The sequence below is a fragment of the Paroedura picta genome, chromosome 10 (assembly GCF_049243985.1).
Source record: "Paroedura picta isolate Pp20150507F chromosome 10, Ppicta_v3.0, whole genome shotgun sequence".
In the NCBI taxonomy this organism is placed as follows: domain Eukaryota; kingdom Metazoa; phylum Chordata; class Lepidosauria; order Squamata; family Gekkonidae; genus Paroedura; species Paroedura picta.
The window spans coordinates 3,097,355-3,109,828 of NC_135378.1; the positions used below are offsets into that span (position 1 = coordinate 3,097,355).

The 12,474-nt window shown below is 44.6% G+C and overlaps 1 protein-coding gene across 4 annotated transcripts in view; it reads right to left on the bottom strand.

Annotated features, from left to right (window-relative positions):
• The window catches only part of HTT (huntingtin), a 241,735-nt gene that overhangs the window by 209,515 nt on the left and 19,746 nt on the right, over nucleotides 1-12,474 (bottom strand). For all 4 annotated transcript variants that reach the window (XM_077301601.1, XM_077301602.1, XM_077301600.1 and 1 more), the window contains exon 8: nucleotides 7,640-7,818. In XM_077301601.1, the coding sequence (XP_077157716.1) occupies nucleotides 7,640-7,818 (179 nt within the window). The remainder of the gene's footprint in view (nucleotides 1-7,639; nucleotides 7,819-12,474) is intronic.

Sequence of the window (12,474 nt, forward strand, 5' to 3'; positions counted from 1 at the left end):
CTTCTTTGCACAAAGCATTGAAATAGTTAGAATTTCAATAGCTCGTCTGCATAATTACATGCCCAAAGGTGCTTTTCTATGGGTTAAACATAGCCTTTCTCAGTATCATTCTGGCGGCTGACATCAGACTCTCTAAGTACTGTTACAGATACGACGAACTGTCAAATTTCCTCAGAAACATGGGAGTCACATTTTCAGGAACTATATATGGATTCCAATGCTGAAGGGAAAACTTCCCAACATGGGCACCAGTATCTGAGGGTGAGATAAAGAGTTTAATAGCTCAACTAAAATTGGGAAAAGCTCCAGGGGAAGACCTAATCCCTGCAGAGATGATAAAAAATAATTTGGAATTCTGGGCCCCTTAGCTTCACTCTTCACCTGCATTGATGCCCATGGCTGTATACCCAAAGACTGGGGACTTCCAATCGTCATCCCAATCTACAAAAAAGGGACGAAGAGTGATCCTGCTAATTACAGACCAATTAGCCTCCTCAACATAATCAGTAAGCTTTACGCAAGGCACCTTCAAGTCAAATTTCAGGAATGGATGGAACAGGATAATGTTCTTGCTGAGGAACAAGCTGGCTTTCGGGAGGGTCGATCCACTATCGATCAGTGTCTGGTTCTAACATCACCTTATTGAGAAATACTCTTCTCGCTACACAACTTCCCTCTATGCCGCTTTTATAGACTTCAAAGCAGCTTTTGACTCCATTTCCCACGTCAAACTGTGGGAGAAATTGGAGAATTCTTCAGTAGATCGGCGGCTGCTTTAATACGTAAGTTACATGAAGGGAACTCACTGAAAGTGAGGTGCAACCCTCATGGTCATCTCTCCACAACTGTTAAAAGTCAAAAAGGTGTTAAGGAAGGTTGCATACTGGCCCCACTTTTATTTAATTTCTATATCAATGATTGTTGTTGTTATGTGCGAAGTCGTGTCCGACCCATCGCGACCCCATGGACAATGATCCTCCAGGCCTTCCTGTCCTCTACCATTCCCCGGAGTCCATTTAAGTTTGCTCCTACTGCTTCAGTGACTCCATCCAGCCACCTCATTCTCTGTCGTCCCCTTCTTCTTTTGCCCTCGATATCAATGATATTGTGAGCCATTTCAATAACTTGAGCTTTCATCCTCCAAAACCCGCTGGAAGACACATTTCAGTTCTTCTGTATGCAGATGATACAGTAATTCTTTCAAGAACACCTATTGGACTTAAAAGAGCACTGAACGCATTACCATTATATTGTGAAGGGGAAAAATTAGAACTTAACTATCAGAAAACCAAAATCATGACATTTGCAAAAAGGCCAAAGAAATACACCTGGCACATTGACAGACCTAAAATAGAACAGGTTTCCTGTTTCAAATATTTAGGTGTTGTTCTGCAAGCATCTGGCCACAGAATAGCCCATGGGGCTTATGTCGCTGGAAAGGCACAAAAAAGTGCAAATGCCATCCTCAGATTCCTTAGTCTGAAAGGAGGACATATCCCTGCAGCTCTAAAATTGTTTGACACTAAGTCAATGGCACAACTGTTATATGGTGCGCAGCTAGCTCCTTATTCCAACTTTGCATTATTTGAATCTGTACAATCCACATTCCTATGAGCAGCCATCAAAGTCCCAAGATGTGTTTCCAATGCCACCTTGCGACTTGAGACAGGCCTTATGAACGTGGAGGCAAGAGTATGGTTAAGCATTCTCAATTACTTTTTCCCTGTGGATTAGCTTCTTTGATAATTAAGGATGACTTCCAATCTTCATGGAAACAATCGGTGAGGGGGCAAATCGCCGCTTTGGGATTATCTCCAGAATTTCTGGTACAGATGGCCTATGACCAAGCTAAAGAGGCTATCAAACAGCGAATAGTGGATATAGAACGCAAACATGATCTAGCAAATACATGTGCCTTCATTGCTAGTGAAGGCAATAGGTATGTAACAGCTCCCTTGGCTTATTTGACGAATTTTGAAGTGCCTAATCACCAAAGGGACTTCAATTTGTTGTTGTTAGGTGCGAAGTCGTGTCTGACCCATCACGAACCCATGGACAATGATCCTCCAGGCCTTCCTGTCCTCTATCATTCCCCGGAGTCCATTTAAGCTTGCACCTACTGCTTCTCTGCCCAAAACCATCCAGTTAATTGCCATACAAGAAATGATAGTCTTATATATTGTTCCCCTCAATAAAGACATGGCACCAGGAAAAGAAGTTCCTTTGGTAATTTTTTTCTATTTTAAAAATCTGTATACTAAGAAATTTAAAGTTTTATAATACTTTGTCGTTGTTAGGTGCAAAGTCGTGTCCGACCCATCGCGACCCCATGGACAATGATCCTCCAGGCCTCCCTGTCCTCTACCATTCCCCGGAGTCCGTTTAAGTTTGCACCTACTGCTTTAGTGACTCCATCCAGCCACCTCTTTCTCTGTCGTCCCCTTCTTCTTTTGCCCTCGATCGCTCCCAGCATTAGGCTCTTCTCCAGGGAGTCCTTCCTTCTCATGAGGTGGCCAAAGTATTTGAGTTTCATCTTCAGAATCTGGCCTTCTAAGGAGCAGTCTGGGCTGATCTCTAGGACTGACCGGTTTGTTCGCCTTGCAGTCCAAGGGACTCGCAAGAGTCTTCTCCAGCACCAGACTTCAAAAGCCTCAATTCTTTGACGCTCGGCCTTCCTTATGGTCCATCTTTCTCAGCCATACATTGCAACTGGGAATACCTTAGCCTTGACTAGACACACTTTTATTGGCAGGGTGATATCAATGCTTTTTAGGATGCTGTCTAGATTTGCCATAGCTTTCCTCCCCAGGAGCAAGTGTCTTTTAATTTCTTTGCTGCAGCCCCCATCTGCAGTGATCTTGGAGCCCAGGAAAATAAAATCTGTTACTACTTCCATTTCTTCCCCATCTATTTGCCAGGATTTGAGAGGGCCGGATGCCATGATCTTCCTTTTCTTGATGTTGAGTTTCAAGCCAACGTTTGCACTCTCCTCATTCACCCACATCAACAGGCTCTTTAGTTCCTCTTCCCTTTCTGCCATTAGAGTGGTATCATCTGCATATCTGAGGTTGTTGACATTTCTCTCTGCAATCTTGATCCCAATTTGTGACTCATCTAACCCCGCCTTTCTCACGATGTGCTCTGCATACAAGTTAAATAGGCAAAGCGACAGTATACAGCCTTGTCGAACTCCTTTCTCAATTTTGAACCAATCAATGATTCCATGCCCGGTTCTCACTGTTTCTTCTTGACCTGCATATAGGTTTCTCAAGAGGCAAATAGGATGCTCTGGTATTCCCATCTCTTTAAGAACTTGCCACAATTTGTTGTGCTCCACACAATCAAAGGCTTTAGCATAGTCAATGAAGCAGAAGCAGATGTTCTTCTGGAACTCCCTAGCTTTCTCCATGATCCAGCGTATGTTGGTAATATGATCCTCTGCCTCTTCGAAATCCTGCCTGTACTTCTGGAAGTTCTCGGTCCACATATTGCTGGAGCCTAGCTTGTAGGATTTTGAGCATAACTTTGCTAGCATGAGAAATTAGTGCAATGTTGCGGTAGTTTGGCTTTGCCCTTCTTTGAAATTGGAATGTAAACTGACCTTTTCCAATCCTGTGGCCATTGTTGAGTTTTCCAAATTTGCTGGCATATTGAGTGTAGCACTTTTACCACATTGTCTTTAAAGATTTTGAATAGTTCAACTGGAATGCTGTCACCACCACTAGCTTTATTGTTGTTCAGAGTTCCTAAGGCCCATTTGACTTCACATTCCAGGATGTCTGGCTCCAGGTCAGTAACTACCCCATCGTGGTTATCAGGATGTTAAGCTCGCTCTTGTATAGTTCCTCTGTATAATTTTGCCACCTCTTTTTAATCTCTTCTGCTTCTGTGAGGTCCCTACCATTTTGGTCCCTTATCACAGTGGTCCCCAACCTTTTTATCACCGGGGACCACTCAACGCCTTTTATTCAGGCCCCGTGGGGGGGGTAGTTTAGGACTTCATAGAACTGGTCAACTTACTGTGATGTTGAATGGTTTGCCTTGGATTCGAACTGAGTTCATTCTGTCATTTTGGGGAGTGTATCCCAAGACTACTTTTCCTACTCTCTTATTGATTATGAAGGCTACTCCATTTCTTCTGAGAAATTCTTGACCACAGTAGTATACCTGATTGTCATCTGAATTAAATTCACCCATTCCTGTCCATTTGCGTTCACTGATTCCTAAAATGTCAATGTTCAGTCTTGTCATCTCTTGTTTAACCACGTCCAGCTTGCCTTTATTCATGGATCTGACGTTCCAGGTTCCTATGGAATAAAAATCTTTACAGCATCGGACTGTCTTTTCGCCACCAGTTACTTCCACAACTGAGCATCCTTTCGGCTTTGGCCCAGTTGCTTCATGGCAAGGCAGCGATCCTTGAAGGGGGAAGGATCACTTTAGCTCGCTGCAATGCCCTTCCCTCAGCTGTACTTGAAGATACAAGAAAATTCCCTATGGTGAAAGGAAGTGCCCCTGTGGCTCTGGCCAAATAGAAACATTGGAACATATCCTTTCGCATGGTCAGTTTTATAATGACATTTGTTCCATATTTATAAGACCATGGTTACATAGAGTCCCAGGGCATTCAGGACAATCCTATATCTCCCTGCTGCTCACAGACACAAACTGTTCCATCACATAGAGTGTCGCCAGGTTGGTGCTGCAGCCATAAATAGGCGGCGGAAGTTGACTAAAACTTAACAGACCCTGAGAGCAATTAGAAAAAATTACTTATATTTCCATTTCCATTTAGTTTTAAATTGTATTTTAGCAGACTCATAGTCAAAGTGTTTAACATAATGCTATATTATGAGTAAAACCATGCTTTAGCCATATTATTTCTGTAACTGTGATATAGTTTTGATTTTGCTGATCTATGACCGTAATAAAGATATTTATGTATGTAGCCTTTCTCAACTTTTTTCTCAACATTCTTCAGCCTTCAAAATAGCACGATCATGAAGAATATGGCTGTGTACAGTCCCACCTGACCCCCTTCACATCCTCCCCTGGCCCATCACTGGCCATTTGGGAGGGGTGGGCGGGTTGGGATAACCATATATGGTCATATCACATGATAAAGTTCTCTCTCTAATTCTATTTAACATTTTTATGCGCCCTCTGGCCCAACTGGTGCAGAGGTTTGGGCTGGGTTGCCACCAATATGCGGATGACACCCAGCTCTTCCTTCTGATGGATGCCCGCCCTGACTCCTCCCCTCAGAAGCATTAGCCAGCTGCCTGGAAGCAGTGACGAGATGGCTCAAGCAGAGTCGTCTGAAGCTCAATCCTTCAAAGCAGGAGGTCCTGTGGTGGGGCAGGAAAGGCCCAAGCAAGGGAGCGTGCCTACCCACCCTGGATGGAGTGCAGATAGCAGTGCTAGAAACCTGGGTGTGATTCTTGATGGCTACTTCTCAATGGAAGCTCAGATCACGACAGTAGCATGGCCGGCGTTTTACCACCTTCACCAAGCCAAACTACAAGCACCCTACTTGGCCCCGGAACACCTACCCACAGTGATCTACACCAGCAGTCCGCAACCTTTTTCGTGTTACGGACTGATGAAAAGAGGTGGGGGGAGAGCGACCCGGGCCCCCGCGCATGCGCGGCAGTTTCACGCAGGCGTGCTTGAGCTTCCAGCGGGGGCGCAAATGTGCATGCACTGTGGCTCTGCACATGTGCGCAACTGCCACAACTGCACGTTTGCAGCCCTGCTGGGTGCAAACACACATGCGCAGACCTGGCGTGCCAGCGGCCACACTTCCCTCTACACTCCCTCCCACAGCAAGACACCAAAGCGGTCGATTCACTTGCGGCCCGGCGAGCTTCTCGCTGCGGGGGGGAGCCGTGGCCCAGGGGTTGGGGACCACTGATCTACATGACGGTCACCTCTAGAGAAAAGCAGCATATAAGAACCTTCTAGGCTGGACTTCTACAACTTGCACTACACTGGCCTGCTCTTATCCTTGATCAGGAAACTAAAACTGGTCCAGAACGCAGCAGCCAGAGTCCTCACAGCAACACCTTGGAGGTCCCACATCCAACCTATCTTCCAGCAGTTGTTCTGGCTTCCAGTTGAATTATGTATCAGGCTTAAGGTTTTGATTTATCACCTTTAAGGCCACACGCAGTCTGGGCCCAGTATACCTAAGGGATCACCTCTCTGCCTACACCCATCAAAGAGCTTTGCACTTTACCGCCTCCAACCTCCTGGTGGTCTCTGGCCCCAAGGAAGCTCGCGTGTTCTCAACCAGGGCCAGAGCTTTCTTCATCCTGGCCCCCAACTGGTGGAACAAGCTCTCAGAGGAGAACAATTGCACAGGGCCTGCAAAAGAGAGCTCCTCTGCCAGGCATTTGGTTGAACCACCACTTAGCATTGGCCCCCAAGGCTCCCTCCTACGACAACCTCTACAAATTCGCCCAACACACTGGGCCTCAGTATGGGTTGAACTGAATGCTCTTTGCAGTATTCCACTGCTCTATAATGTTGTTATTGTTATTACTATGTTAATGTTATTGTTATCACCATGTTATTATAACAAATGGAGTTACCTGTATCGTTCTTGTTTCATGTAAGCCACCCTGAGCCTTGGGGGAGGGCGGTATATAAATACAATAATAAATAAAATAAATTTTAACCTATTTTAAAAATCAATTAATTCCAACCCATTTGGGAACCCCTTCCAGGGCTGTCAAGAAACTACATGGTTTCATGAAAACCTGGTTGAGAAAACTTGAGTTAACAGCTAGCCCTGGGAAGGCTACAGCAAAATGATTAGCCATCACACAGGGGCCATTCAGTGCTTTGGATACGCAGATGGCTCTGGCTTCTGAAGGGCAAAAGGCACCAGCTCACACCGCAGGTAGAGAATCACACCTCAGAATACATAGTTCTGAGTAGTTCTGATGTATTCCCAGAATACATGGGAATATCCATCCCCATTTCACAGGGAGAGAAAGACGAGACATAAGGGAATAGCTGAGTGGGAAATTATATATCCCCTGACCACAGTGAAGAAGCAGTTAGCTCTTCTTACCCATTTTGTTTTGAGCCATGAAAGACTAAACCTTCTTAGGGACTCCTTTTTTACCACATGTCAAAGGACAAGTTTCAGTTGTGAGAAATAAGGCAATGAACTGGATTTAAAGGAGAAAGGGACCTGGATCACACAGGCCAGCACAATCTTGTCAGATCTGAGGAGCTAAGCAGGGTCAGCCCAGTTTTGTACTTTGTTAAGAGACTACCAAGGAAATCCAGGATTGCTGCTATACAGAGGCAGGCAACAGCAAACCACCCCCGAATGACTTGTCTTGAGAACTCTGGGATCTTGGGGTCACCAGGAGTCAGTTTTGACATAACAGCAAAAAGAAGTGCAGAGGGGGGGAGGGGGAGTCAAGTAGGACAAAGATCCATTTGGTTGAGCGGCTTTCCCTTTCTCACAAGGGCTCCTGTGAGGGCTGATTCTCTACAGTTCTAATCTCAGTTAATGAAAGTTTGAATAAGAAGCAGCACATTTTATAACCAATGTAAAAGTTAAACTTCATATAAACTTTGGCTCATCATCTAAAAATAGTATCACCCAACATTTTATTCCTACCTGTATAAGTTGATTTAAGGAAGGAGAAATCTCAGTCTCTTTTCGTATCATACCAAAGCTACCTTTCAGACTTGTATCTTTTACTTGCTGCTGCAGTAAAGGTATTAGATACCTTAAAGTCAGCAATACTCCAAGAATTAAAACAGTGGGATATTCGTCTTCTGTGGGAGACAATAAACCTGTAAAGTAAACAATCATGTTTTAACAGAAACATCACAAGTACATTTTCTTGTATAGCAACATTGTCCAGCATGCTGGGGATCTCTCCTATGGGATAGTTAGCATTATTTATTTATTTTTATTCATTTATTAGATTTTTATACTGCCCTCCCCTACAGCTCAGGGTGGTCCACATAAAACATTGCAAGGGTTATACACAAAACAGTCTAAACAAATAACAGTCACGAATAACACAACAATCTGACAGTGGCTTCAAAGAGAACAATAACTTAGAGAAGCCCCCAAGGAGGACAGTCTGCCTCAGGATTTGGAGTGTCTGATGTTGTTGGGTCGGTCAGAGTCAAACAAATGCCTGGTGGAGGAGTTCCCTTTTGCTGGTCCTGCGAAATTGTGAGAATTCAGATAGAGCCCTCATCTCTTCAGGGAGGTCGTTCTACCCGGTGGAGGCCAAGACAGAAAAAGTCTGGCCCTTGTTGAGGACCGGGGATTACCAGCCGGTTGGTGGCAGCAGAGCATAGTGCTCTTTGGGGAGTGTAGGCAGGGAGACGGCCTCTCAGGGACACTGGGCCCAGGCCACAGGGTTGAGCTTCAGACAACTCGGCTTGAGCCACATCATCACTGCTTCCAGGCATCTTGCTAGGCGGTCTGGGGGGGGGGGGAGTCAGGGCGGTCATCCATCAGGAGGAAGAACTGGGTGTCATCTGTGTATTGGCTGAGCAAGAGGGCACATGAAGATGTTAAGTAAAACAGCAGAGAGAATTGCTCACTGTGGGAATCCACATGTGAACTGATGGTTGTTGGATACGAGCCGCTTAGAGAGTGGCAGGAAATAAATTGAAAATAATAATAATAATAATGATAATAGTAGTAGTAGTAGTAGTAGTAGTAGTAGTAGTAGTAGTAGTAGTAGTAGTAGTAGTAGTACTCTCTCTCTTATTACTATCCTCGGTCCGCACCTCTGGATTATATGGATTGCTGCCCTATTTTAATTCCAACAGGTCAACCGCCACAACTAACAAAGATAGCAAAGGGATGTTTATTTGTAAGGATCATTTCTCTCTTTCATCCATTGAAAATCAACAATAGAAAAGCTAGTTTTTAGCTCTTGAAACTCTTATTTTATTTTTGTATTCAATCCTACCCTTCCCTGAAGGCTCAGGATGGATAAAAACATATCTAAAAACACAGTTTAAAATTTAACAATTTATTATAACCCCCTTCAAAGATCGCTGCCTTGTCGTGGCAAGGGGGCTTGCGTAGCTCAGTGAAGCTATGAGCTATGCCGTGCAGGGCCACCCAAGACGGACAGGTCATAGCTGAGAGCTCTGACAAAAGGTGATCCACTGGAGAAGGAAATGGCAAACCACTCCAGCATCTTTGCCATGAAAACCCTATGGACAGTTCCAATAGGCATAACGATATGACGCCAGAAGATGAGCCCCTCAGGTCGGAAGGTGTCCAATATGCTACTGGGGATGAGCAGACGGCTAGTACGAGTAGCGCCAGAATGAATGAAGCGGCTGGGCCAAAGCCGAAAGGACGCTCAGTTGTGGAGGAAACTGGTGGCAAAAAGACAGTCCGATGCTGTAAAGATTTTTATTCCATAGGAACCTGGAACGTCAGATCCATGAATCAAGGCAAGCTGGACGTGGTTAAACAAGAGATGACAAGACTGAACATCGACATTTTAGGAATCAGTGAACTCAAATGGACAGGAATGGGAGAATTTAATTCAGATGACCATCAGGTATACTACTGTGGGCAAGAATCTCGCAGAAGAAATGGAGTAGCCTTCATAATCAAGAAGAGAGTAGGAAAAGCAGTCTTGGGATACAATCCCCAAAATGACAGAATGATAGTTCGAATCCAAGGCAAACCATTCAACATCACAGTAATCCAGGTCTAAGATGGAGAAGTTCTATACAGTCAGTAAAAACAAGACCAGGAGCTGATTGTGGTTCAGATCATGAGCTTCTTGTTGCAAAATTTAGGCTTAAATTGAAGAAAGTAGGGAAAAGCACTAGGCCACTCAGGTATGAACTAAATCATATCCCCAACGAATATACAGTGGAGGTGACAAATAGATTTAAGGAATTAGATCTGATAGACAGAGTGCCTGAAGAACTATTGAGATATTAAAATTGGAGATATTAAGAGAACATTTCATGCAAAGATGGGTATGATAAGGTAGCAATCCCCAACCTGTGGGCCACGGACCACATGTGGTCCTTCGACTAATTGGAGGTGGGCCCCGAAGGACGCCTTCTCCCCCCCCCCCCCCGGCCCTTTACAACACACTTCGGGTGTCATTGTCTCCCATCACTCCCAGATGGGATTATCTCGTTGCAAAGAAACAAGCTCAGGGTTCCCATTGATTTGTCGTTGTCATGAGTTAAAATTTCCATGAAAATAAAATGTTCCTTATGTTCATTGTTGTGGCGTGTCAGTATGTTATTTTTAAGGGATGTTTAAACATTACCATAGCGATTAGAAAGCGTTAGGGCAGTGGTTGAGAGTAGAGGAGTAAACTACCCTCCCCCCACAGGGCCTGAATAAAAGGCGTTGAGTGGTCCCCGGTGATAAAAAGGTTGGGGACCACTGTGATAAGGGACCAAAATGGTAGGGACCTCACAGAAGCAGAAGAGATTAAAAAGAGGTGGCAAAATTATACAGAGGAACTATACAAGAGCGAGCTTAACATCCTGATAACCACGATGGGGTAGTTACTGACCTGGAGCCAGACATCCTGGAATGTGAAGTCAAATGGGCCTTAGGAACTCTGAACAACAATAAAGCTAGTGGTGGTGACAGCATTCCAGTTGAACTATTCAAAATCTTTAAAGACAATGTGGTAAAAGTGCTACACTCAATATGCCAGCAAATTTGGAAAACTCAACAATGGCCACAGGATTGGAAAAGGTCAGTTTACATTCCAATTTCAAAGAAGGGCAAAGCCAAACTACCGCAACATTGCACTAATTTCTCATGCTAGCAAAGTTATGCTCAAAATCCTACAAGCTAGGCTCCAGCAATATGTGGACCGAGAACTTCCAGAAGTACAGGCAGGATTTCGAAGAGGCAGAGGATCATATTACCAACATACGCTGGATCATGGAGAAAGCTAGGGAGTTCCAGAAGAACATCTGCTTCTGCTTCATTGACTATGCTAAAGCCTTTGATTGTGTGGAGCACAACAAATTGTGGCAAGTTCTTAAAGAGATGGGAATACCAGAGCATCCTATTTGCCTCTTGAGAAACCTATATGCAGGTCAAGAAGAAACAGTGAGAACCGGGCATGGAATCATTGATTGGTTCAAAATTGAGAAAGGAGTTCGACAAGGCTGTATACTGTCGCCTTGCCTATTTAACTTGTATGCGGAGCACATCGTGAGAAAGGCGGGGTTAGATGAGTCACAAATTGGGATCAAGATTGCAGAGAGAAATGTCAACAACCTCAGATATGCAGATGATACCACTCTAATGGCAGAAAGAGAAGAGGAACTAAAGAGCCTGTTGATGTGGGTGAATGAGGAGAGTGGAAACGTTGGCTTGAAACTCAACATCAAGAAAAGGAAGATCATGGCATCCGGCCCTCTCAAATCCTGGCAAATAGATGGGGAAGAAATGGAAGTAGTAACAGATTTTATTTTCCTGGGCTCCAAGATCACTGCAGATGGGGGCTGCAGCAAAGAAATTAAAAGACACTTGCTCCTGGGGAGGAAAGCTATGGCAAATCTAGACAGCATCCTAAAAAGCATAGATATCACCCTGCCAACAAAAGTGTGTCAAGTCAAGGCTCTGGTCTTCCCAGTTGCAATGTATGGCTGAGAAAGATGGACCATAAGCAAGGCCGAGCGTCAAAGAATTGAGGCTTTTGAAGTCTGGTGCTGGAGAAGACTCTTGCGAGTCCCTTGGACTGCAAGGCGAACAAACCGGTCAGTCCTAGAGATCAGCCCAGACTGCTCCTTAGAAGGCCAGATCCTGAAGATGAAACTCAAATACTTTGGCCACCTCATGAGAAGGAAGGACTCCCTGGAGAAGAGCCTAATGCTGGGAGCGATTGAGGGCAAAAGAAGAAGGGGACGACAGAGAATGAGGTGGCTGGATGGAGTCACTGAAGCAGTAGGTGCAAACTTAAACGGACTCCGGGGAATGGTAGAGGACAGGGAGGCCTGGAGGATCATCGTCCATGGGGTCGCGATGGGTCGGACATGACTTCGCACCTAACAACGACAAAGTATTATAAAACTTTAAATTTCTTAGTATACAGATTTTTAAAATAGAAAAAAATTACCAAAGGAACTTCTTTTCCTGGTGCCATGTCTTTATTGAGGGGAACAATATAAAAGACCATCATTTCTTGTATGGCAATTAACTGGATGGTTTTGGGCAGAGAGGCCAGCTAGAACTCTGATGTCTCTTGACTCAACTGTAAATCTGGTTGAACTCTTGTCTTTCAGGCTCTGAAGAACTGCTTAAGGTCCTGCATGACACTGACCTCATGGGGCAGAATGTTCCACCTGGTCAGAGGTCAGTGTTGAGGCTACTTTAATTTCTTAGGGGCCAGAAATCCTGAGCAGATGCTTCTTGCTCAATCTGAGAGTTCTTGGGGAAGCGGGACAAAGTAGAAGAGGCTGTACCACAGGTATGACAGT